The sequence below is a fragment of the Brachyhypopomus gauderio genome, chromosome 4 (genome assembly GCF_052324685.1).
Source record: "Brachyhypopomus gauderio isolate BG-103 chromosome 4, BGAUD_0.2, whole genome shotgun sequence".
Classification (NCBI taxonomy): Eukaryota; Metazoa; Chordata; class Actinopteri; order Gymnotiformes; family Hypopomidae; genus Brachyhypopomus; species Brachyhypopomus gauderio.
In genome coordinates, this window is record NC_135214.1 from 33,744,214 (window position 1) to 33,771,226 (window position 27,013).

General features: G+C 41.0%; 2 protein-coding genes and 1 long non-coding RNA gene across 8 annotated transcripts; 2 read left to right on the top strand and 1 right to left on the bottom strand.

Moving 5' to 3' along the window:
* Window positions 1–12,576: 12,576 nt before the first annotated feature.
* Window positions 12,577–19,431, bottom strand: slc2a6 (solute carrier family 2 member 6). The gene is made up of 11 exons (XM_077004127.1): window positions 19,386–19,431; window positions 19,001–19,070; window positions 18,697–18,850; window positions 18,247–18,453; window positions 17,586–17,685; window positions 16,918–17,129; window positions 16,575–16,733; window positions 16,372–16,480; window positions 15,816–16,001; window positions 14,743–14,888; window positions 12,577–13,764 (listed from the first exon to the last, which is right to left on the bottom strand). Exons 2-11 carry the CDS (start codon window positions 19,054–19,056, stop codon window positions 13,603–13,605), a joined length of 1,491 nt encoding a protein of 496 aa, XP_076860242.1. The 5' UTR covers window positions 19,057–19,070; window positions 19,386–19,431; the 3' UTR covers window positions 12,577–13,602.
* Window positions 19,432–19,472: 41 nt separating this feature from the next.
* Window positions 19,473–26,031, top strand: LOC143513108 (serine/threonine kinase-like domain-containing protein STKLD1). 6 transcript variants are annotated; one of them, XM_077004128.1, is made up of 19 exons: window positions 19,473–19,583; window positions 19,742–19,828; window positions 19,896–19,940; window positions 20,088–20,162; window positions 20,235–20,339; window positions 20,695–20,765; window positions 20,885–21,009; window positions 21,438–21,568; window positions 21,811–21,941; window positions 22,221–22,351; window positions 22,479–22,556; window positions 22,836–22,949; window positions 23,068–23,208; window positions 23,349–23,477; window positions 23,930–24,076; window positions 24,198–24,326; window positions 24,633–24,770; window positions 24,856–24,935; window positions 25,027–26,029. In XM_077004128.1, the coding sequence occupies exons 1-19, from the start codon at window positions 19,569–19,571 to the stop codon at window positions 25,102–25,104; spliced, it is 1,950 nt and encodes a 649-aa protein (XP_076860243.1). In that variant the 5' UTR covers window positions 19,473–19,568; the 3' UTR covers window positions 25,105–26,029. The 6 variants fall into 6 exon arrangements, with proteins under 6 accessions (XP_076860243.1, XP_076860245.1, XP_076860247.1 ...); XM_077004130.1 differs by having other exon boundaries at window positions 21,453–21,568; window positions 25,027–26,028; XM_077004132.1 differs by lacking the exon at window positions 24,198–24,326 and having other exon boundaries at window positions 25,027–26,031.
* A 393-nt stretch (window positions 26,032–26,424) lies between these two features.
* Window positions 26,425–27,013, top strand: LOC143513109 (uncharacterized). The gene is made up of 2 exons (XR_013130582.1): window positions 26,425–26,545; window positions 26,875–27,013. It is a non-coding gene; the product is annotated as an uncharacterized LOC143513109 (long non-coding RNA).

Below are 27,013 nucleotides of genomic sequence, written 5' to 3' on the forward strand. Positions count from 1 at the left end.
TCTTTCACTCTCCTTCTGTTGTTTCTCTCAGTCTTTCTCACACACACACACACACACACACACACACACACACACACACACACACACACACACACACACACACACACACACACACACACACGTGTCACTCTGTCTTTCTCTCTGACACTCTCTCTGTCTGTCAAGTGTTCCTGCAGATGAGCAACTCAGATCATAATGTGTCCCTTTTGCTTCTCATAACAGTAAACGAAACATAAAGAGATAAATGAACATTTTTCACTGAATAGAAGCCTCTGTCTCTCCTGTCTCTTAAAACTGTAACTAACAGTTCAAGAAACACTGTGCTGTTATGCCTCAGCACCCAAAGGCACCCAGGAATAGAAAAATTAGGCGTGCACCATCCTCACGGTGAATCAAGACAACGACATGCAATCTTCATTAACCCGCGAGCGCACACCCGTCGGGGGAGCGTGTGAACGTCATCGTCCCGTTACCGTTTCCCTGCACATACAGCTCTCTTCTCTCTTAGTCACGCCCACGACAACGGGCAGCCAATGACAGGCAAGCGCACTGAGCAACGTCACAGGTTCCAGCGTGAGATACCGAGCTCTCGGACCTCAAACGCAACTTTAAGGTGTTCTGGGAAATGCTATCGGGCCACGTAATAACCCTGCCAGCCCAACTCTCTGATAGAGGAATTTCTCTGTATAATTCATACAGGATATGCATATTTCATAAGGTTTGCAATGGGAATTGCATCCATAGTTAATATTCATTTGGCTAATCCCACGGCACTGAGGACCAGTGTGTGTGTGGGTTATTGCACCACACAGATGGAGATTGCATCTTCTAAGAAAGTCCTAGCAATTCCTCTTTCGAGGGTCTTTCCCATAACCTTGATTCTTTTTTTTCAAATTTTGTTATGCAAATATTAAATTCCAGTGATGGATGAATTCAATACGGATAATCTAAGTATATTCCTAAATGTACCTATTAACTGTACATATAAGCAGTTTCTGTGCGTTAAAGAATTAATCACTATGTCAGGTATCACCATTTTAATCTAAACTTTATGTCTACATCAAAAGGTAATAGAGAGCTCATCTAATCATTTGGAGCGTGTGGGATGACATGTAGTTTAGTGCTCTATTAGCATCATGCTCTGTCATTTTTCATGCACATCTAAACAATTAATATGTTGTGCATCATATTATTTTGTTTGCATATACATTAACTATAAATTGTATACCCAAAGTCTTCTGCGTTTGCCAAAGTTTCATACAGGAACTTAAAGATTGTTTAGACATATAGATTATAGATTATTTTTAGATTATAGATTATATTAGATTTTTTTGCTCTCAGGTGCATGAGAGGGTGGACTGACATGGCTGCGGTCTGGTTTCAGTCAATGTAATAGAGGTGCTGGGTTCAGAAGAGTTCTGCATTTCTGCTCTGTCTGCAATACAAATGTGGTACAAACATTATAAAAATAGCCAGAGGTAATTATTAAGGATATCTGTGATACACACGCTGTCATTTAGGAAGCATTTCGGCAGCATGCTGCACTGATCGGGATTTTCAGGTGTCTCTATATGTGTGTGTGTGTGTGTGTGTGTGTGTGTGTGTGTGTGTGTGTGTGTGTGTGTGTGGTCATATGATTGTATACCCACTGTGTATGATAATTATGTAAGAAGCAAGAGAAACACTGACAAGAAGTGGAGAGTTACTTGAGTACCTCAAGTGGCTGTTTTTGAGAACTGCATGCTGTGTATTCAGAGGTGTGAAGATGAATTAAAATGGCTGCAGTCCAGAAGGGCAGTGGTGATACACGAGTCCAGTGAGCAGGTGATTGATATTCCATTTCAGGGAATCTGTTCTGCATCGGCATCTGTCAGCAATCTGAGTAAAAGCATTTGCTGTGGGGTTGTTGAGGCTACGGGGAGGGGGCAGGGGGCACCGCTGGAGAGATCACTTCACATTCACTCCGGGCTGCACCAGACAGCCACTCCTGACATTCATTCCCACGCTAGGGTGATCCTTTCCCACGCTGTAAACAATGAGTCAGGTGATGACTGTGCACACGAACATTAACACCCCCCCCCCCCCCCCCCTCTCTCTCTCCAATGGCTGCCTTGCTTGTGCCTGGCTTATCAGCTGTACAGATTAATATGTGCAGATTGCTGGGACCTTTCAACATAATCTTTTTATTTTTCATGCCGGTACATTTTCATACTTGAATGCGCGCAATCATTAGATGATTTGCTAAATTTGAATGAATGCTGATTAAAATTAAACCATCCATGGGTCGGACCACATTTGCACGTCACGGTTTCCGTAAGTGGCCTCTCATCCTGGATAAACATTTCTGTTCTTATCATATCTCAAACACCTCCCTCCTCCAATCACTGATCTAACACATCATCTGGCACGTTTTCCAAACCAAACTGACTCCTGCATCTTACAGAACGAGAACAAAAACAACAAATACAGATTCTTCATATTAACTCAAATTTATTCTACATGCTAACTAAAAGTAATCTATTGACACAACATATTGAAAAATATTTGAGCCTCACAGCAAATAATCAATGTATTTTTATTGGCTCTTGCCCTGTAAGGTCAGTTTGGATTGGATTACATTCTAGAAAGGCTGATGATGTCACAAATCATTGACTGGATGAAATGAAATGAAATGTGCCATATTTGTCAATTGTGATTTTTCACCGCAATCAAAATTTGTCCCCCGCATTTACCCATCTGTGCAGTTAGAACAAACACACACACTAGTGTGTGTGGTGCACACATCCCCAGAGTGGTGGGCAGCCCTAGCCCGGCACCCGGCGAGCAGTTGGGGTTAGGTGCCTTGCTCAAGGGCACCTCAATCATGGCCTCAGGTCTGGGAATCAAACCCACGACCCCCCGGTCACAAAACCAGTTCTCTACCACCGGACCGTGACTGCCCCCTGGATGAATGCAGGAAAAGATTGTGAATGATTATGTGCACCAAGATGACGTGCCACTTTTAAAAATCACTTTGTGTAAGCTCTGGGCCTGTAACTAGGCAACCTGAGCAATACATCTCAGAATTACATCAGGCCAGATTACTGAGTGGACAATCTGCCCACTTCAGCATGGGCATGGTGCGGAGTGTGTAGGGGGTTCCTGCCAACAGCAGAACTCACCTTCCCTCTACCAGGGTAGGTTAACCTGTGTGCTATTAAAGGAACAATGCACCAGGGGTTAACCTGTGGTTAACAATCAGAGAGTTTGTTTCTTTAACCCGTAGTAGCTGTGAAAGAACTGCCAAGCAAGTACCATGTACCATGCTAAACACACACACACACACACACGCACGCACACAATCCTACCTACCCCCTTCCTACTTTAGCAAGCCTGTTAGGTCTCCTGGGCTCTAGGGTGGAGGTTGCATAGTTGACACTGTGCTAACCCTGTCAGAACTGTGCAAAAAACGAACAGTTCAGTGTCGCTGTGGAAACCATGCATAATGCGGTCTCCTCCTCTTGAAACAAAGACACCACCTGTTTGCTCGGGGAAGTCAATGTGAAAGGAGAAATGAGAATGTGAGAATGCCTTCCAGCACTCAAGCGTGTGTATGCACACACTCCACAGTCTCCGCAGTATGAAAGCTGACCGCTGATGCCCATGAGGTGTGGCAGACGCACGCCCCCCGTGGACCCTCACGTCCCTGTGGACGCACTAGTTCCACGACAGCACTTAGCTTCGTGTAAGTGGGGTTGATTGATGTCAACAGTGAACACGTGCCCCAAAGAGCTTTTTGAAGTGTGGGATTTCATACCGCAACAAGCTGCAAGGGCAAAATTGGTTTTTCTTCCATTAAGTTACACTAGAGTTGTCTGGCTTTTGCATCACACCTGAAGCTTGATGCATTAATCTTCCTGTACGAACAGCCTGCAAGAAGAACGAGTCGTGGATTTTTCTTCATGTCAGCTGTATAAAAACGGAGCAATGAGAGGCCTGACAGATACAGACTTTACAGCCCACCAGTGATTTATTCCCTGCATTGTCTGATGACAGCCGCAGAGCTGGTATTCACAGACCTTTCCGGATAAGTAAGGTGAAAGTCACCTAGAAGTTTCTGTTCACAGCCACCTTCTTAATGCTACTCATCCCCTCAGTGACCTCCCTGTCAGACTGAAAGGCAACTGCCAACCACCGATCTCACGTATCTATCGCTCTCTGTCAGTCTTCTTCCTAATGCAGGTTTCTTTATCTTGCTTTTTATGGGTTTTTTGTGCCATTTAGATCTCAGAAAAGGCTAAACCTTTTCAGCACTGATGAATAGTCATAAAGCGGCTCATTGGCCTGCATGAAATGACACGCAGGTTAGGGTGTGTCACACTCACTTCTCGGGGTTTACTTTGTCTATTCACTTAATTAACTGTTTCATATTTTTTCTCTGTTCAAAAATTCTAATAATTTCCAAAGCATTACAGCGTATCAGATCGCAATAACACAGTTGTCATGTAGAGTGTGGGGAGAAACAGCCTATCATTGCTCTGCTAGTGCTGACTGTCCACAGGAGGAGAATGAACTCGTCTTCAGAAGCTGCTCATCCCTCGCAGCTGGACAATACCGACGCGGACCGCGCTAACGACTGTTGACCATCGGCACCGCGGTGGCAGAATCAACGGGGAGGAGCAGCGCGCACATCTTGATCACAAAACGGCTGCATCGACACGTGCGCTCCGGTTCTGCGTCCACTGCTGCGCGAACGCGGGACGCCGGTCACCCGCAGGTAGAGTGAGCACAACCAAATGGGCCAGAAGCCATTAAACAAACCACTAGAGATCAATTAGTGTCCGCAGTCATTTATTTTAGAAAATCCATGACCTTGTAGTTTTTTTTCCTGTTTCCCTGACTCGTGTCCGGTCGATTTTGGTTCTCTTCGCCAGGCCAAGCTGTCTTTGATGACCTCAGAGACGACCTCATTGTCTTACCTCAGAAAAAAGAGGGTATGACCACATGTGAAGATGTTAAGGGGAAATAATGCGTTATCATTCCTGCTTCTTTTATACTTTTTTCTTTTTTGTCTGAAATGGGTTTGGATCCTGTCTAAATTAGTTTATATTGATTTCTGGTAAGATCTTTAGCAAACTTGATAGCCTTAAGCTGCCTGTTGAGGACAGTTACTCAACCCTTCTCTATTGATGGATGAAGAGAGGAAAACAGATCATTAGTGTCATAACACTAAAAATAAGCAAACAAAGCGATTTGTTTTGTTTTGCAATGTGGACTGAACACCTGTCTTCCTAGTACACTTGAGCTTCCCTTGATGGAGTTCTGACTCAGACGTGTGTGAATAAAGATTTAACTCTAGGCCTTCTTCCCTAAAGGGGTGGTAACACAGACAAATTCAGAAGACTCTTGCGTCTGAATAGGTATGACAGTTTTTTAAATGATCACAGAAGCACTGGGCATTTGGAATAACTGCTCCTGAAGTGAGTGCACCATCATGTCCTTTATGTTGCCTCACCACAGTGAGGCGGCTACAGTGGAACGGTAGCAAGTAAGCAGGGCTGAGATGTTGAAAACATGGAAAATCAAAGAAGGGAACTTCTCCCAAAACATCTTGAAACCTTTGCTGTTGGGCTCTGCCGCCAGCCATGCTGAAAACTATCGTCTGAAGACCTGGCTTTGGGGGGGGGGGGGGGGGGACTCACACCTGTGTGATAGCAGAGCAGAAGCTATCCTGCTCGTTCAGCGTATTAATATGACCTCATGCATGACCTCTGGCCAATCAGCAGAGACTTTGGAAGACCTCGAATCATGAGCACATGAGAAGTGAACCGTTAAAAATGCGTGCACACGAAACGCCGTCCAAGTAGCATACAAACTATCTGTTGATATCTGTAAAGAATTTGTCATAAGTGGATCTGTATGGCGTTATTTAGTCTTCAAAAACTCCATGTTTACACCGATCACTATCAGAGTTGAATAGTGGTGATGGGTTTGTAATTGCTTCATTTACATCATTGCAAACACTCAAGCACTTTAATAGACTAACAGAGTCGTAAGAACGTTTTTTAAGAGCTCCAAAGGAACATAAGACTTTTTATTTATATGCTATAACCCTATATACAAAATTCACCATAAAAAGAAATATTGCTTGATTTACTAAAATTCATTCACTGGCATCAGCAAAAAGCCGCTACAGAGTGTGCCACCACAACGCGTTTCCGTATGAGTCAGCCACACGCCTCGTCAAGAACGCTGCAGGTGTTCGTCGTTTCTTTGCTGTGTATCGGGTGGTGCGTCTCAAATACTAATCAGCCTGCTAAGGCCAGCTGGGAGAGGCAGCCAGAGACAGTCACCTCGGACCGACGCAGTGAAATCTCCCAGAATCTGCTCTGGGATCTGTAACTGCCTGGGTGGGTTTGGATAAGAAAGCCTTTCCCTGACTCTCGTACCCTGGGGGACTGTGCTAATCCAGCAGCTTCACTGCAGATGCAGTTTGTATGTGATCAGTTTTGTGGTTTAAGTTTGTTCAAAGGTTATGTATTTATTCAAAGGCAAGGACTTTCCTCCTAAGTGTTTTTGATAATGCTTTACTTTGTAGTGATGCAGTTTCAATATGTACCTGATTGAGGTTTAAGGCAGATCATTTGAAGAGTTATAATGTGTTGGTTTCAGCTTTGTAATCTTTAATGTGATTATTTTAATGTACATTTACGGTGAAGAGTGACTCATCACGTCTATTTCTGAACAGTGTCATGTTTGGACACAGTACAAATCATTGAATAAAGAGAGCCATCCAGTGGTGAGTCCAAACACGCTCTCACTACAGCTCCTCAATGCAATCCTTTCCTTTCTCCAGTTTGAGCACTGTGTCAATGGTATTGTAATGGCCATTTGATTTTAATTAAATTGCTGGGTAAAGCAATATTGCATTTCTTTTACAAATGAAACAATTATCAATTAATGAATGTGGTATGCCAATCAGCTAATTTAGGCTTCTGGGCTACAAGCTGCTTGTGTAGTATCGGATGAGCAGAAACTACTGCAGTGGGCAGGTTCTAATGTGATGTGGTGATTACCAGGCAGGTGTCTGCCGCACCTCACTCAGCAGGACAGAAGTAAAGGTTTCACGTCTGAAATCGTGAGTGGGCAAAGAATGACTCATCTCATTACTGGGACAGATGTTGAATCTTAAAGCGGACTGCTTGTTTTGAGTGAACGGGGATAAAGAGTGTCTCAGATGCGGCTCACGGCAGCTGTCTTTGAGTATGGGGATGATAAAGGATGACGTGTGCATTGTGAATACATCTGATCCAGACTAATGGGTGATATTTTATATGGTGTGTCAGTGTAAATGTCAAGATGTTAGCAATAGGTATGAATATGTGCAGACACACTCATGGTCACAAAGACATTTAAAATTTTCATGCTTATAGATCAGATCTTTTTACAACAGTTCACAGATCCACCATACAGAAATTTGCATTCTGCACATTGTTCAGAGAAATGTCAATGAAAGAGGGACAATCTCAGCCAATCACAGAACTGTATTTAAGGGAGAGACGATGGCACTTGTTTCGTTCCTTTTACTGCTGAGCGAAGTGGAAAACATTAAAAAATAAGTGAGGATGTATGTGGTATTGGGGGTGGGAGTAGGAAGGGTTATGTTTTGATATGATCATCTTGATACTGTATCCGTTCTATGGATAACCTATTTGTAAATCTCCTCTAGAAAATCTCCCTTCTGAACCTCTTTAAGTGAGATAAATCATGTTGTAAGGAGTACAGATGTTCAAGACAGATGTGTGGTCTTTATCCAGCTGTCTCTGAGAAGTGAACCCTGCAGAGTTGTGCATGTCAGTGGAACTCCAAATGTACAGCTGAAGACCAGACTTCACATCCAGGGATCTGCAACACGTAGGGAAGGTTTTCACCTGCACATATTTTGGTAGTTATGAGAAAAGGACTTTAACTCTGAGGAGAGAAAACACATGAAGGTAGTCCAGTCACAAAAACAGAACAAAGACCTACTAATCACAAATACAGGGGAAACACAAAGGCATCACAAAGACAGACTGATCTCAGAGGCAGCTACAGGGCTATTAGTCAGAATGCCAATCAGTAATATTTGTCAGCTAGCTATAAAACAGGGCAATCAATCATCACTTTGATATTTGAATTTTCATTCAGCCTCTCAGTATAGAAGTATCACTTCACTGGCTGGAACACATCATTGGGAATGTATGCAATCACTTTAACAGGATGGCTCACCACACTGAAATGAAAATAACCACATTTTAGTCATCACTCGTGGCTCAAATGAAACCACATCATGAACTTCTCATAGTGGAAAGCAGAGTCCTTTCAGGAACTGCGTATGTTCAAGACCAAAGCACAAGGTTCCATATAGCGATATAAGGAGTACAGTGCTGGATCCCTGAAAAATGGAAAAGTTGATATGATCTATAATAACTCTGCATCATTATATATTATAAGATGTAGGAATAAAATACTTCAAGTAAACACAAAGAAAGGTGGTGAAAGATGGTGACTAATTGTAGGAAAATCCTATGTTTTAGCAAAAATGTAGTTCCTTCTGAAACCCCTATCACCACAACAGACTGTTTACTCTAATGGAGAATATTAGTACCCAGGCAAAAATGAATCATAAAACATTTAAGTGCCTTCCAGTGCATTTTCATGTTTGTACCAGTGTTTCTTGGTCTGATGTTAAGAGTTTGGCTTTAGCTAAACAAGTGAACATATTTTTCCAGTATGGAAGATCAATATGTTGCTTATTGGCTCTCCTTCTGTTGTGTTTCCACACCTGTCCCAGCAGGTACCTGGCAGCATTCGAAAAATCCTGCTGAGAGAACTGATTTAAAATGCATTCTTCAGAGGCCTGCAAAGTGTGTACATATATTTCTTAAAGAAAGAAAGTAAGGAAGAATGAAAGAAATGAAAATGTCTGACGAACCCTCCTTTCTCTTTGGCATGCATAGTGTCTTACGTTGTAACCCACTATTGGAGCCGTGTACCTGTGTTCATGCCAGTAGAAAGTGGTCTTGCATGTGCATAATATTTATGACAGTTTTTACACATTGCAGGTAGCTCACAGTGCAGGTGGAACATTCAACCCCCTAACTTAGAGTATTAAGTGGTTCAGAAATGAGGCATCCACTACCGAAATCTAAAATTGTGGCTGAGAGTAGAAGCCACTCAACACAAGTTGGAGGAGAAAGCAAATGTCAGCTGCTGTGGAAGAGGAGGAACATATTAAACATGTTAAACGAGGTTAAATGTGGTGAAACGAGGTTAAAAGAGGTTAAACTAGGTTAAACCCATATCACACATTTTGCAGAATCGTCTTTAGAGTTCACACTTAGTTGTGTAATTTCTAGAAAATCTGTATGAAAAACATGAAAAAAACCCCACAAATACAAGAGAAAACATGTTCCATAAGATCATCTGAAGTATAAAGCAATAAGACGTAGCAGAGTGCCGACATCCGTGCTCTCTGGTCTGGGAGAGACAGCGCTTGCCATGTAGAAAAGCTTACAGTAATCCCTTGTGCATAAGCGTGACCTTTAAACAGCTCATTATAAGCCTCACGTGCTGCAGAGTTGCTGAGTAACCGACGTCTGCCTCTTCGTTTCACGCTCTGCTGTGTCCAGGCTGCCTATATAATGAGTTTGAATGCCATGTAGCTGTGAGGAATAAAGTTGGATTTTGTTGTACCAGGCAGATGAAATTTAATTAAAACAATTCATTTTTGTGAGATATATTCTCATGTTTTTGTTTACAAAAAGGCATTAATTTTCAGATGGCCCCTAAAATGTTCCTGACAGTCAGATCTCCTTGCTGTCTACATCACAGCAAAGCTGCCTCAATACCTCATGTGCCCTGGCCTGCTCACCTCAAAAGTCCTTAGAGGGTTTTTTCATCTATTAGCAAGACTACAGCTTGTGACAACCCCTCTAGACTCCAGGGGCTGTCATTAAATAGTTCTACTTGATATTTGCAATTTTCAATTTCACACCGAAAGCAGACATTTTCAGAGCTGAGGAAGCACAGCAAGTCTTCACTGAACAGCATTCTGGAGCATTCTAGAACATTCTAGAGCATTCCGCTCCATAGCCATATTGCAATATAAATATGTATACAGTGCTGCTTGACAGTTTGTGAACTCCTTGAGAAGTTTAGATTTTTAGTTTTTTGTATATGTCAGCTTTATGTTAATTAATTCCATTTATGAAACATGAAATCAGAACATGCGCAAAAGTAAATGAACCACAACTGCACTGGTAAAGACAATTAGGTAAAAGACTAATTAAGCCGGCCAATCAAATGAGATCCTTCAGAAAAGAGGGAGAGGAAACCAACCAAACCACTGTTGTGCCAAGGTGTAAAGCACTCACATCATCAATGCCAAGAGGAAAGAAGGCATCCAAGGACATCAGGAAGAAGGTGGTGACAGCCCACCAGTCTGGGTAAAGCTACACTCAGCATCACCGCATCTCTGCCCAGCAGTGGAAGGCCATCAAAACGTATACCAAGAAGCACCAGAAAAACAATAATTCAAGTAAAGGCCATCCCACACATCATATCCAGAGAGTTACACACCCTTCTGACAGCATCTGGGATAAATGTACATGTGTCTACAATCAGGCAAAAAATCAATAGACATGGCATTTATGGGAGAGTTTCTAGAAGGAAGCCTCTGCTCTCAAGATAGAACAAAGTTGCTGGTTTAAACTTTGCCAGAGAGCACTTGGACAAAGCAGGGGCTTTTGGAAAGTCCATTTTCTGGACAGATGAGTCCAATGTTGAATCATTTGGTCAAAATCACAGGCAGGCTTTTGGAGAAAAGTCAACACTGCTTATAAGGAGAAGAACCTCCTCCGAAAAGTGAAGCATGGTGGTGGAAATGTGTGGTGGCGGAAATGTGTCTTTCTGCCTTCAGACCTGGACGACTGCATATTAGCCAGAGAACCATCAAATCCCAGGCCTATCAACAAATTCTTGACCAGAATGTTCTGACATCAATCATGGAGTTGAAGTTGGGCCTGAAATAGATTATGCAACAAGACAACGACCCAAAGCGTTTCAGTAACTTCCAAGGAATGACTTGGAAGAAGATTTGGGCTCTGGATTGGCCCAGTCAGAGTCCAGACCTCAATCCCATAAAAATGTTGTGGCAAGTTCTAAAGCGGGTGGTACTTGCTAGATCAGGCGTACTCAACTAAATTTGTCCGCGGTCCAATTTTGGCAGATACCTGTGACCAGAGGTCCGGTGCGGCGGGGGTGGCGAACGTAAGTTGTTGAGCGGGGTGGCGAATGTGACACTCGTGACGGAGTGTTTTTTCAATAGCCCTGAAATAAATGCTACGGTTTTGTTTTGGTCCGTATCCAGTTAATCAGGAATGAGATTGGGTCCGGACAGGACTGCGTTTGGGTCCGGATCCGGACCGCGGTCCGCCAGTTGAGTACCCCTGTGCTAGATGTTCCTCCAACCTCTCATCTGGCAGAGTTCTGCAAGGAGGTGTCATGTCTGGCCCCACCCACACCTGTCATTCATGTCTTTGTTTTCATTTCCTATGTGTTCTTGTTGTCATTTCAGTTGTTCCCTCCTGTTCATTTGTTACTCTACCCCTTGTTATTGCTGTTACCTGTCTCAATTTTTGTCTTGTACTTGGCCGGTTATTGATTGTTATTGTAGGAATGTTATTGTGAATCAACATGTTTGTCATCTATGAGTTGTGCTACTTCCTGGTTTGTACTTAAATTTGATTAGTATGTTTATTTTAGACTTGTTTCGTTATGCCTCACAAGATTATTCATGTTGGCTTTATGTCTGTTTCTAACTGCTTTTCTGAAATGTCCCTGGACCGTGATTATGACTCCGATTATGGATTTTCCCTTAATAAATCTCACTCTTGTCAGCATATGTGTCTGCCTCCCTAATGCCCTCCAAGGCCATCGGCATTACAGGAGGGAGGAGTGGGCAAAAATCCCAAAAAGCAGATGTGAGACACTTGTTTGTGGTTGTGGTTGTGAAGTAATGGCTGTAAAAGGAGGTGCCACAAGCTACTAACTAAAAGAGTTCACATATATTTACACTTAGCAGATTTGAGAAATGTTGTTGAACAATTTTTTTTTCTGTGTCCCTTATTTGGTAGGTAGGCCTATGCTTTACAAATTGAGGTTTGGATGTTCATATCATCACTTCTGTGTTTAAGCGCCATGTCTTTAAACGTCATGTCTTTAAACGTCATGTCTTTAAAGAACTTTAAAGAATGCCCGGCATTCTGCTTCCAGAACTTCACGTTACACGTGGACATCTTGCACCACTGACATATTTAATGCAACAACGTTGAACGTAAAACATTGAGAAAAACAGACTTTGAAGCAAAAAAAATAAAACATTCATGACATCCAGCAACTATGTTTCTGTCCCATTTTAAAACACAATTTGAAAATGTTATTATGATGCATATTCAAACATGCTGCCGAAAAATTTATTACATAAGAGTTATAGTACAAAATTGATGTATATATGCCATTCACCCCACTTTAGTAAACAGCAAGACAGTAGAAGTCTTTAGGTTCTTTAGGTAATTTATTTTTTTCATTTTACATTCAATTCAATCAATCATACACAGTGTACATAAGATGGTTTCATCTGATCATAAAACACATAGTGTACATAAGATGGTTTCATCCAATCATAAGATACATAGTGTATATAAGATTTCTTGGTTGTGAAGGAAAAGATGCCCAATATTGCTTCCATGATGCAAAGAGAGGAGTGATGTTCACTAAAAGAAAGATCATGTCAGAATGAGACCTGCACTGTTAATGAATCTAAATAAACATCATTGTTCATCATTGTTCCCCTTCTAAATATGGACTAATCTCTTTACAATAAATGTCACAACAGCAGACTATGTACAACTTCAACGTATCTCAATAGAGTGGTACGAATTACTATTTTATTGTTCCCATAATAAAGATTAATTTGAGCATCTAAAATTTACATATAAAAAATTATACTTTTTAAATTTTAAGACACTATTATTTCATAATATATAGATATTTCAAGTTAGTGTGGAGTTTCAGTTGTAGTCATTTCTGATACCAGCTTTCAGGCAACAGTAACATTAACTGACTGTCAGTGTTTAATGTATTCTATGCTCGCCATCAAAACAATCTGTGATTAATTAACCAGAAAATGGAAAGCCACAAAAAGGTTTTTGATCTATTTAGATCTTAATTGATGCTATGAATACCTCTTGCATATGAACTACTTTGCTGTTTTAATGTAATTCAATATAGGTTATATGCTCGATATCAGGTTTGCTTAGAGTGTATGTCACACACCACAATTAATCCATGTTTGTTGAAATGAGAAGTGTTTTAGCTCAGCATTTCAAAAGCTGGAGTCATACTGACTGTAGAGCATTTCCCACCATATATTATTGCAAAGGTAAAATTTGTGCACAACTGTAAAAAAAAATGTTACATATATACAAAACCAGAAAGTGGCTGGCCCACATGAATATACATTAGCAACAAATTAATTTAATTCAAGTCAAAATGTTCCAGTGACTTCAGAAAGGACCTGCATTAACTATCAACGATGGTGAAGGAGCGTCCTGTTCGGAAGTAGTTCTCGATCTCTTCAAGCGTGCGGCCCTTTGTCTCAGGCACACACAGAGATGTGAATATGATGTTCACAACACACACTACGCTGAAAAAGAGGAAAGGGGCGAAGACTCCGAGGCCATCCTGTGAGAAGAACATGTCATAAGCTTAGAGTGTGCACACTAAACTACAGTTTGTCACAATCAAGGAAAACCCAGACCATGACGGATTACGCAACACAGCAAAAGGGAACAACAGTATTTAAGCCTGTAGACAGTGAATGTGCAATTGTAAAAATGTGAAAACTTCCAGCACTGTGTCATAATCAAATGCAGTACATGGTTACTTTCAATATGAAGTGGTCATGTAATGTTCTTATGATCCCCAACAAAAGAGCAGAACGTTGGCCCTCCAGGGTTGAACTTTGACACCCCTGATCTAAAACACCATATAATAATTCTTTATGGCTCATGTATTTGTGTGTGAAATGCTTACTATAAGCAACAGAGAAAATATATACAGGCTGAACTCATGGCAGCATGCAGGGAGATTTCAATCCTGTGCTGTTATAGATTTCATATCACTATCAACATTTCTTATAACCACATACAGGTGCAGTTGTTGGCTAAGCAACACAGGATTTCTAGGTAGCTAGCTAGCTGGTCCAGCCAATGAAAAGTAGCTAAAATGTCTAGCTATCATAAGCAAGAGCTCCGGAATATTCCCACAAATGAAACCAATCATAAAGTGATCACCAATTCCACTGTAATGTTTGTGACAACTTACACGCTCGATATCTAGCTGCTATAAAAAAAAGACTCATGTAGCTTAAACATAGCACATGATTAGGACAATGTACATTTTAATGTTTACTTAAGAAATATTTTAGATAACTACTTTTACTTCTACTTCTACTCCTTTTAAAGTTTAAATATTTTTACCTGAGTACAGTTTTTCTCTACTCCACCCACCTGTGCCTGTGTGTCCTAGAAACTGACCTCCACAGTGCCGAAATATTACACCTATTACATCATTACAACTTTAGCAAATTAAAAAATGAAAGAGTAATTCTCGTTTCCTGTTTCACTCATAAGCAATCTTGAAAGTGAGTTGGGGACTCACCACTGCATGCATGAAGAGCTGCGTGAGAGCGAAGGCAGTGAGCCAACTGACCACCACACACAGACCGGACGCCACCCCGCGGGCCCCCAGGGGCAGGACCTCTGACATCAGCAGCCACGTGATTGGACCCCAGCCCATTGCATAACCTGCTCAGGAGAAAAAGACATGAATACGTAGGCATTTTGTGTGTGTGTGTGTGTGTGTGTGTGTGTGTGTGTGAGAGAGAGAGTGTGTGAGCCTGCCCAGGTTTTGAATGCTATGAGAAACACGGATACGGCCAAAAAATCTGGATGCAACCAAATAGCCTGAAACAGTACATCTTAGTTAATCTAAGCTGGATTAAGATTATTAAATGTGTCGTGATATCATTATATTATATGTGTTCTGTATATGTTACAAATCCACATGTTCCACAGAGATTGTTAAGAGGCTGCTGAATACAGTTTGAGCCTGTTTAAAACATCCTGATAAACCTTGTTCTTTGATTTCAGTCTGTCTTGGTGTTGTGCTATACAAGTCAAACCTGTCTGTGTGCCCTACACAACCAGGCAGAGTATAAAACAGATTATATTAAATATACAAGTACATGTTAGAAAATACTATATTGTACAAAGCCAAAGATACATTTTAAAGGTTCAGCAATATGATATATAATAAGATCAAATAGTCTGCACTAGACAGACTAGACACTAATATCATGCACTTCTACACTCCTAAAAACTCCTAGAATCCTCCTACAGTTTGAAAGCCAGCAGACAAATGTCTCATTATGTCATTCCACATCAGACTAAACCTGTGGAAAAGCTGTTAAATTTCATAATGGTTAGCTTACGTTGAACAGGAGGCACTTATTATAGAGTAGAAATAGCTGACAGTCTAACCACAAGTCATGGTCAAATACATTAAAGCACAAATTAAACAACAGTATCTACCTAAAACTGTTTAAAGATCTTGATATTGCATCAGACCTGAAGCGCCTGGTGATTTGTTCAATGGTTACATCAAGTACACGGGTTTAAAAATGCATACCAATCTGAGAAAGGCCAATCCGCATGTGAGAAAATGAGACTCACCAAATATAAAGATCATGGTTGTGATCAGGGGAATGAGAGTGATGGGGTCTGGGCCGGGCCCCGTGACGGCAGGCTCAATGTTCATCATGTGCACAGGTGCGCCCCCCACTGTGAGGTTCTTGCCATCACAGGGGTTCGGGTGGGTATACATGGTCATGGTGAACGTGGCCAGGAACATGAGGAAACCTGCAAAGACAAACATACGCATGGATTCTCATTACTGTGTCCTAATGTTTGTCATTTATTTTATTTTGTTTTTTTAAGAATCTTTTAAAATTGAAATAGGTTATTCTTTTATCTATAAAGTGCTCGAACACTACAGAGTCAGGACACTACAGCTGTTGACAGTTTAACAGTGCATTTTTGTAGTGCTAAGCCAGAAAAGTTCAGAATGCCCCCATAACTCCACTAATAACTCCATTATAATTAATGTCATAAGGAAGCAATTAAATGATAAGGGGGAGGTCACACATCATGGTAAATGTCAAACCAGAACAGTAATTCATGCTCATGATGACGGAAATCAACAACAGAGCAGGACCAGAGCAGCACAAACCTGAAGTGTAAAGCAAAGCTTTCCTGCCAGCTTTGTCCATCAAACTGGCTGCTATGGCAACAGAGAACAGTCTAACAACTCCTACTAGCGCCGCATCATACTTGGGTTCCTAGAAACACAACAGACAGATGAAAAATTGTTAGCGTATAAGACATGGTCGCTCATTCTTTTACTTCAGATCTATTTTCATACCTGCAGCTTACCAGGAATATGGTACTGCAGGATACTTTTTGAAAGATAGGCTGCAGGTAAACCAATATGGGGGTTACACCTGTCATCTGTTGTAGGAATCTCATAAACACCGAGATCAGGATTGGTTTGTAGAAGAAGGGACTCCGAAGATCAGACCACTGCAGTCCAACCTGTTGAAGAGATTGAGTGGGATGCATGTAAATTTTGCAGTAATAGGTCACTCACTGTGTGCTTTCTGTTTGTAATAGCCGTGATTGTTTTGTGCTTGTTCAACACGAAAAAGCTGTGGTCGACTACGTGATTACGGGCTTTTATTTACTCGAATTCCCATGAATCACTGCTGCTCAAGTTCACCTGTGAGATGACACCACGCTCTATTTTCCTCAGTTCGCCCATGTAATCCGACTCCGCCCCTCTGAGCCACTTCAGGGCCCTGCAGGCCTCGTCCCGTTTGCCCTGGGTGATGAGGTAACGCGGCGAGTTGGGCATGAACGAGAGGAGCACCACCATGACCAGCACAGGGAGTTCCCCCGCTACTGCCAGCCACCTCCAGGGCAACACCAGGCCTGCGGGGCAAGGGTAGAAACACATTCACAGTGTCCATTCGAGAGGGCTGTGGTGCAGAAGTGGTGTGGGGCACAAGGGTATATCTCTGAACACTTTATCAGATGGTTATAAATAAGCAATTAAATGATAAGGCATTTCTATTGCCTTTTCATCCTGGAGTATTTTCAGCTGTTCTTGCACTATTTAACATTTCACAGTTCCTATGAATGCACTGCTTTTCACACTATTACACCTTGCCGAGGTGTTACAGAGTGGTACAACTTTCTAATATGCCAAACATTTCCTTTACCATTCAAACTGCAATACAAACTATGTGGTCCAAACTGAGATTTTGGCTCAATGATGAAGTGAAAGCACTTGAATGGCAACGTTGAAACTCACAACTCAAAAGGTTTGCTGACACCCTAGCAAACAACCCACTACATGGTTGCAAGGACTTCTTAAAGACACCTTACCCAAAGCATACAGTGCCAGACTTCCAAAGACAGCAGTGATCTGTGGACAAGACCCCATAGCTCCTCTGACACCTGGATGTGAAATCTCTGACACGTAGACCTGCAACAAAGTCGAATGATTAAAAAAAAAGGTTCTGAGAATAAATTAAAGATTAATTAATTTATGATCAGGTATCTGCTGTCTGTGCAATGGATTTCATGCACTGGAGATACTATGGTTCATATGTACCCTAGTTTTTACAGTGTTTTAAACAGCTGCATAATGTGTAAGAGGAATCGGAATCAAGCATTCTTTCTATTTCTCAATGTCTTGCGGTTTCTGCCCATTTCATTGAGCACTCATGAACTTCCTCCCAGAGTTTAACTTACATACACAGGAGACGGAAGTAATAACTGCAACCAGTCTTCTAGCAAAACACCATTATGGAAGAATGATTTCCCTCCTTTAACATCAATTTTAACAGCAATTCATGCAGATTTCCTATAATTTAGTAACGTGTACTCTTTAAATACTATTGCACCACTGACCCTGAAAATCCCAAAGCTCTTAATAGACCTGCATACCATATTGTTAAGTCCTACAAGCTTTGCGAGTTAGAATTTGATCTGACATTGTCTGACAATGCTTAACGCTGTGAGACGCTGTGACCATCTTACGCACAGGAATAGAACTGGAGGTGATCCCACCAGCGATGCCGGTTAGAAACCTCCCCAGAAGAAGCATCCAGACGTTCTGTGCCGACCCCATTATGAGGAAGCCCAGTGTAGACGGCACCGCTGACATCATTATGCTTAGCTTCCTTCCAATTCTGTCGTTGAGCAGCATCGCACTCAGACCCCCTAACGCAGCTCCCAGTGTGAAAATAGACTGAACAGTGGAAAGAAAACACAAAAGAAGGACCTGTGTGAAACACTGTGTTCCTCAACCCTCTCCTTGGGACTCACTGTTTGAGCATGTTTGATCTGCCCCACCTCCCAGCTTAGGGAATCAAGTCATGAAGAACACTGAATACCAGGAACAGGTGTGCTGGGCATACAGGCCACTGGCAGGTGGCTACTGAAGCCTTGGTTGAAAAATACTTGCATACAAGAAACAACAAAGTGTTCTTACACCAAACCAGGAAACCTGATGAACGTCCATATGCAGGCGTGTGTCATAACTCTCTAGAAGCTGAGGAATCACAGGTGACGGAAAAACCAGGGCATATCCAAAAATAAAGTTTCCCAAAACTGCTGAAAACACCGCGAGGAAGAGCCAACCGTTTCTGCGGGAAGACAACACAACGTCTTAACTCCCCACTTAGTTTAACTTTTGTAGTTGAGCTGCATCGTGTATTTCAACAAAATTTTAAATAGATAAATGTGCGATACATGACCAGTGTTAAAATGTACCAAATATACCCCACTGTTGTCACCTTATTCGGTCCGGTCCGTTCGCGAGTAGCGGAGATGTCTCGCCGGGTCCTTCCATCACGCCACTCCGCTCTGAACACGAATAGAAAGTTGAGTTTAAAGGCAGAAGACAAACTTTGCATTTTCAGCAATCTCGGACTTCACCCAGCAGGCTACGGGCTACAAGCACAAAAAATTGAGGAAGTAAACTGTCTACTCGAAATAGCCTACAAGTCCAGAAAACCAGGGAATTCCAGAAAAAAGCAATCACTGTTGGTTAATGCACTGACTGAAAATATTCATGTCCTTACATTCCAAATGAACTTTCTTTTATTTAATTAGTTCATTTTTTTTTTATTTTATGAATTCATGATTGGTTAGTGATTAAAAGTGATTTATGAATAATACCCGCGTCATCTTGTATGTTAAAACTAAAGTTAGTCTGCTGGTGATGCTGAACGTTTTGCTGGTGACAAAGTGCGCATGCTCCGTATCAGAAGTTTTCCCTGGTGTGTTTGACGTTTCCAAGCGCGTTCAAAACACAACGACGCGTCTCATAAATAACACAGTGGAGGACATAAACTGTCCATTATGGAAAATTATGTGGTAACTATCTGTAGTTGACAACTTTAGTTAACTACAACTTTATTTAAGTTAACTACGAAATAGTAATTTCTGTGTTTTTGTTATAACTGGCATAGCAAACGTGCTAGATAAACGTTACACTATTACCCAGTTGTGTATTATCTCTTTTGACAATCCAGATCATAGACGTGATGTGTCCTGGATGCTTTGGAGTAACCTTGCTTGTAAAAGACAGGGAGTCTGGCTTGGAACAGACACTAAAGAAGGTATACAAAAACACATTAATCCAACTGGCAAGACAAGTGTGACTTCTGAATCTATCTTTTTTTTTAGGTGGACTGTTTGGATGTAATTGCTGCTGATAAAGCCTTCCAGGAGGTAGTGCACAGTGTACATTCAGCCATCCCCATATCGAACATTGAAGAGTTACTGCAGAATTTTCAAACTTTGTGACAAATGGTTTTGGTTGTATTTGTTGCTTTGATTTGCTGATTACCCAACATTTCGCTTGTGTTCTTTCCACAGGCTTTGTGTTTGCTAAATCTGAGTCACCCAAACATTGTCAGCTACAAGGAGTTCTTCACATCTTGGAACAAACATGTAAGATGTTTTATATTAATTCACATTATGTCAAATTATTTTTGACAGTAAAAAGATACCATTTCTCCTCAGATATCATCAGTCACGCTTTCAATGGTGATGGACTGTCCTTGCATGAAGACCCTCAGAACAGTCATTGCTTCGCAAAGGGAGCAAAAACAGAAGTTTGAGAATGAGGTATTTCAAATAATTGGGACAGTGGCATGTGGTTATGTGGTGTGTTTTCCCCTCCCTATATGCTCTAACCACAACCTTATCACATGGGTGCGCTTTCCTGTGAGGGGCCCTCAGGCAGATGAATCAGATAAGCAGTCCCCACTTAGATCTTGTATTCATCCGTGAAAATGCATAATAGTGGCCAAGTGCTTTACAAAGCATCTTCATAGCTGCGTTAACCACACACTTGTGTCGGACCCACCGGTTATTCCATGGCAGTTTGGATTGGTAGAAAAACTCCTATCTGTCTTCTTTATGTCATTTCTATTGTGTGGGTATTTGCGGATGCTTTCTGAGTCTCCTCCTGCTAATAAAGGTTATGCAGATGTTTTTGGGACAAATGTTGGATGCTCTGGCCTATCTGCACAGCAGAAACATTTTACACAGGTATCTAAGCTACTGGTTTCAAATTAGCACTGCCTTACATCATATATATTTCAGATGTTTAACATGTTCAGTAAAAGTTAACTTTGGGTAGAAGGATCTGCTTTGTGTGTCACGTTTAGAAATCTGAAACCATCCAACATTCTGGTGACTTCGGATGACAGGGGCTCAGCCTTTCGCATGTGTGATTTTGGGACTGCAACTGTCATGGGAGACCGAGCAAGGCTACAAATAAGAGTCAAAAACAGTAGGATCTACGTATTCCACACACAACACGTGCTAACGAGTGGGAATGGCAGTTATAGATCAGAGCCACTATACTGATGATGTACTGATATACTGATCCATCATTATTCTGCTCAGGCAACCACCACTGTCCTTAGACATAAAACTATAATTAGCAAGATGTTTTCCCACTTTTTTGAAGAACACAGCCATGTTGGTGTGCCACTAGCAGGGGGTTTTGTGAATGTTCCAAGACTCAATGCTTTAGGATTATTTGACAGCTGCTTCAAACATGGGCCACTCTGGAAACTCTCATTCTCCTCCCCAAGCCCTGTCTTTGTTAGCATTTCTGCCATTATGTCATTGAACTGAGATAAGTTCCCATCGAGAATAAATGTTAATGTGAGCCTAATAATGCAGTTTGTTCTTGCATGTAAAGTCAAGTTTTAGTCACCTTTCCTTTAGGTGCTAAGAGCTGGATGGCTCCTGAGAGCGTGGGTCTGCTACAGTGGAGTGATAAGAGTGATATCTGGACCTTTGGCTGTGTCCTCCTGGATATGCTGACATGCCACATACTTGATGTTTGTGTCCCTCTTACACAAAATAATTTTACTTTACTCCTATATAATATATGACACGATCTCTTACCTTTTTATGTTGAAAAATGACATTCCTTTCTTCCATTTTCTGAGAAAGGTATTTTTTAAGGGGGAAAAATTTATGATTTACAAAAAAAAATGGGTTTGGTCTTTGTGTTTTTGTATTTCCTCACCACCGCATTACTTCATGCAATACTGGATTACTGTAAATTCTTTTTTCCTAGGAGGAAGCATTTTTGTCCCTGGTTCAAAACAGGGAAAACCTCAGTCTCCTGGATTTTGGCATATCCAGGGATTTTCATCAGCTCCTCAACATGATGTTTATCTACAATCCGAAAAGAAGAGCCAGTGTCTGGTCAGTGTCATGGACATCCAAGTTCCCAGTTCCAAGGTCTCAGTTGACATAAGTCATGCCATCTAATGCCATCTAGTGGAGTTTATGAATGCAGCCAGGATTCATCTCACTATTTTTATTATATCAATCTTCAGATGAACCTTTAAATACAGTTATGTATTCCTCTTTTGTACAGGACACATACAGTTTCATACAGTACACATCCCGCATACAGTTTCATACATCAGCAACATTGCTATATATAGGAGAAATGTAATACAGAGGTTCCTGTTAACACAGGTTGCTGGTGAAGGAAGAACTCGTGAAACAGAGTCTGATACTCTGTGGTTTTTCCCTGCATATGCTGAAGAAAACTCTTCCTGAAGGGCTCACCGAACCACCATTTCATGAAGGATTTGATAGTGTCTTGGGTATATATCGCCCCTCCCCACATTTTAAATCCTGGCCTGATTAAAAATTCTTCATGCACACAGTAATTTTTTTCTTTGTGTATGTTTTTTTCCTCCATTTCATCTTTTTTTAACTGTTGTATTATAGAGTTTATGATGACTTATACACATGTAGAGGCCGCCCAGCTTTCAGTGCTGTCATACCTGTTGGAAGAGGAGGAAAATGGTACTGCTGTTCACTTAAACTATAGTAAAAAAAAACTATGCAACTATGACATGTTGGTCATGATGGTGAATTGTCAAACATTAAAGCATCATAATACATTTTCAGCCTCTTACCCTTTAAGGGTTTTCTAGTGGGGCTATATTGTCATTTGTTACTCTCACCACATTGTTCAAATTTAGTTGCATAATTTATGGCATTAGGTAACACACCCTACAAGTAATAACTAAACAATAAGGACGAAATGAATAAGGTTTGAACAACGTGTGGTGAATTTTACAGCTTTGTGTAGGGTAAGTGATGTGGTAAAGGCTGTGACGTTTGCCATGCTGTGCCACATGGGGTCTGTTTGTGTTCAGCTGAAATCCTGCTACGTACTACAACTTCTGATAGCAGGTCGGTCAACAACACCAAAAAGAGTTATCTTCGTATACAGTCCTTGAGGACTTAACTTACCAGTTCTGTTTAAGCATATGGGTGCCTGAGTTCAAAGCTAAATTGTATGTTATTTTAGGTACCTATACTGGGAAGGAAAACTCTTGGCTTTGTGGGGAAAGTGTGATTTCTTGTGTCCTGGAAGCAGTGCGGAATTTTCTGGAACACTGCGATCTGCTGTCCTGTGCCTTTCAGACGCTAGTCCTCATCTCACCAAGTGGTGTGTATTTGAGAGATCATCATCGCTATTGCAGAGATGTGCATTCCTACACTTCAATATTCTGTCCTCTGAAATACTGACTCTCTGGCTACTGTGGTGTGTAATTTTTGTGTTTTTAAGTTGATGTTTTTCATTTTTAGGTGAGGCTTGTGATTTGATCCTTAAACTGGGAGGTGTTCAGCATGCACTCAACGCACTAAAGGCCTACCCAGAAGAAGAGGTCCTTGTCATACCTTGCTGCAAATGTCTGTGGAGTACACTGGCACAAGGTGATTATAACACTAGTTTAAATGTGAAATTCCTAATCCTACACTGTAAACACTGTAAATTATATTAATTATATAATTATTACTAAAAGCATTGTAGTATGTATTACTTAAAAATATATACTGTATATATTTAAAAAATTAAGATTTTCCTAAACTTATATATTTTATTTAAAGTTTTATTTTTTTTTAAGTTAACTGTACTTAAAAATTATATTACATGAACTTGAAATTTCTTAGGTAATCGGTTACAACAAAACTTTTGAGTTTAGTGAACTTGTTGGGTTTTACAGTGTAATAAAAAAACATCATAATTGTTTTTTCTGGTTGTTTTCATTTGTATTTTTTTAGATTGCACTGTGTTACGTTCTTGACTTGTTAGTGTTGGCCAAACTGTTCAAATGATTAGACATGTTAGCAAGTAAACCTGCCTTCAGTCTAAGTGTTCTCTTAAGGCTGTGGTACTCCTGAATCTATGGCAAGTGCCGTTGAGACAGTGTGCATGATTGGACCAATGCACATGCAGTCTGCAGATGTGACCGAGGCCCTGTGTGCAGCGTTGCAGTCACTGACCATGCATGGAAAATGCTGCAACCCAACTGGTAAGAACCTGAGACACATCTGCAGTTCTCCACTGTTTCTCAGCTTCTCAGCACATTTTATGGATCAACTGGGGTGTTGACTGAAGCACAATGCATTTATGCTTTTATTTTGATGTTATAGCTCTGTGTGAGGATAAGATGACTGAGAATGCCATGGACTTCTTGATGCATGCGCTCAGGGAGCAGCCACACCATTGTGGGATAGTCAATCATGCGTTTGTTGCAATGGCCAACCTGATCAGTAGCTCAGGTGAGAAAGAAAGCATCTGAATCTAGACAGTACCTAAGTACCATGGACAAAGACTCCATAATGGCTTCTTGTTTGAGATATAGGATATGAGCCAAAGTTGCTGTTTGCACCTCTCTGGTGTGACAGGTGTCAGATAGTGATTTTAAACATAGTCCAATCTATCCAATAAAGAGAAATTTGAGCAGCTGTGTGGAACATGTATCAGAGTGGACACATCTGTGTGGAGTAGTATGGAAACATAGTATGGAAACATAGTATTGAAATATGCTGGATCTTGTGTGTTTGTTCCAAATCTGTCAACACCAGAGATGATGGTTGTCCAAGTCCTCCGTTCAAGTGAAGGGAGCGGTGTTCCTCTCATCATGTCTGCTCGAAGGCTTCATCCCAACGACCCAAAGGTGACCGCAAACCTCTGCAATCTTCTCAAGCAGCTGCTCCAACATGGTGAGAACAAAATCCTACAGGTGTGTTAAATACCACTTCAATAAGTTGATTTGATCTGATTGTTGTTTTTGTTGTGGATCTCAAGATAATCTGGTTCCCGAATTGCTTGCTGAAAATGTTCAGGAGGAATTGGAGCAGATAGTTGAACAGTTTGAGTCCACTATGGTTAGTAAAGGACATTTTTTTCCAAGTATTCTTCCACATATTATTTTGACATACCTGATTTGACTGTAAGTGATTCTTTTTTGCCTCTTAGGAGATTGTCCTATTGGCACAGGAGATCTTGTCAAAAGTGATGAGTCTTAATGATGCAGAGCAAACAATTTCGACATGAAAACCTCAGGACATCCAAACTTCACCATTAATTAACATTAAACAGTGTAGGGTTAGACATATCTACAACATATCCTCTCAGAATCCATCTATATCACCATTACATCATTGATGTAGCATGGTGTAAACCTATAAATTGAATATTATGTAAAAACTTTTTTGCCAATTTGCTTGGTTATGGAATGCTGCGTAGAACATTCTTAGAACTTATGGTTCACTTGGTTTTAAAGTAACACAAAAATATTAATGGCACAAAGGTACAAAGCTGGAAAGTTAAGTTACATAATACATTTAGATCACTAAAGAAAGGTTTCTGAAAAACAATGATGGCCCTACACATCAACTGAGCAGTATTTACTTAGTATAACGTTTAATTATTTTAAAATGTATTTTTAAGTAATGTAGCCTACATTTAATATTCATGTATTGGTATCAAGATGATATGTAAGTATAGGAGGTATGATTCACCATGATGTAACAGGACTCAACATTTAACAACATAAACATTTGAAATGTTGTTCCTTGGATTGTGTGAATGCCTAAGGTTAAGCGTCCTTGAGTATGACAAAGACACTATAAATGAAACTTATTGTCATCGTTATTATTATTCAGACCCATTCTGTTTGTTGTGTGTGAGTCTTTCTCAAGTCTGTGTATGCTATTGTTAAGTAAAACAGTAGAAATGGCATTGGTGTCAGAAGTGGGATGTCACATCCAACTTGAAGAAACTGGGTGGTGCATGAGGTAACCTGAAGACATGCAGCAAGGAAGATACATCCTGGGGAAAGGGGTACTTACTTATGCCTGTCCCCTACCATATGGGTTTGACAGCACTCCGGCTATCTGGGAAAGACAGTGGGTGAAATAGTGCAGCAAGTTTCGACTGTAGGGCCCAGTGCTTGCTCGGTGAGAGAGAGGTGGCATGCATGAACTTACCATGCTAAAATGGTGAGGGCACCTGGGAAATGTACTCTGCATCATAACTGCTTGACAGCTGACCAAAATGCGACTGCAGTGATGTGTTTGATGTTGAAGGGGGAGCACTACAGGTACTTATATAGCTATCTACTGCCAGAGCAACATAATGACTTAACATCATTGGCCACAGCCCTCCACTGAAAAGATACCATCAGTACCATCAGCTCATTTGGCAAATGGACCCATTTAGCACTGTGTATGGTAGTGCGTGTTGTTGCTAGAATGAGCTGCTAGAGAAAGCAGCTTTTTGCTTGTGGTTTGGTTCAAACATTTATGGTTTCTCCTCTGCCATGTTTCTCCCAGGGATCAAGCTCAACAGCTGGGATGGTAGCATGAAGCAGTACTCATATTAACCCTCAGCACCTGCTACATGGTCGTGCACTCAGGGAGGAAGAGTCTGGGTGGGAACTAGTTTAGTTCGATCGCGAACTAGTAACTCATTGAATCATAGATATGGATCAGAGGTAAATAAACTAGATTTTTTTTTCGGCGTGAGAAATCGGATGTGTGGCGTGAGAGTGTGTGAAGACAGTCAAATGCGTGTGTCTCACGCTCAATCCGTGAGAGTTGGCAACCCTGACTATATATATAAAATTATTAGGGGTGGGAAGCGATTAAAAAAATTAGTCAAATTAATTAGAAGCTTTGTAATTGTAATTGTAATTAATCAAAATTAATCGCATTTTAATCGCATTTCAATATTTAACATGAGAAATATTATTTTAAGTTTGAATGACGAATGAATCAATGAACATAATCATAAACTTCAACATCTTGTTTATTTTTCCACCAGTCTACTACACAGACCAATAGACAGGGTTCCCACACCTCGGTTAACATCAAATTCAAGGACCTTTCAATGACTTTCCAGGACCAACTTCCTCAAATTCAAGGACTGCACCTGGCACCATTTACCTACTGTTACCCCTGAA

Coding starts and splice junctions, on each gene's coding strand:
- slc2a6 (XM_077004127.1), bottom strand. CDS start 19,056: ATGGAAGGACCCGGCGAGACATCTCCGCTACTCGCGAACGGACCGGAC. Junction 18,454..18,696: donor ATCAGGTTTCCTGGTTTGGT/GTAAGAACACTT, acceptor TCCACTGTTCAG/TCTATTTTCACACTGGGAGC. Junction 14,889..15,815: donor AACCATGATCTTTATATTTG/GTGAGTCTCATT, acceptor TCTCCTGAGCAG/GTTATGCAATGGGCTGGGGT.
- LOC143513108 (XM_077004128.1), top strand. Junction 19,829..19,895: donor TGGAACAGACACTAAAGAAG/GTATACAAAAAC, acceptor CTTTTTTTTTAG/GTGGACTGTTTGGATGTAAT. Junction 24,077..24,197: donor AAAATGCTGCAACCCAACTG/GTAAGAACCTGA, acceptor TTGATGTTATAG/CTCTGTGTGAGGATAAGATG.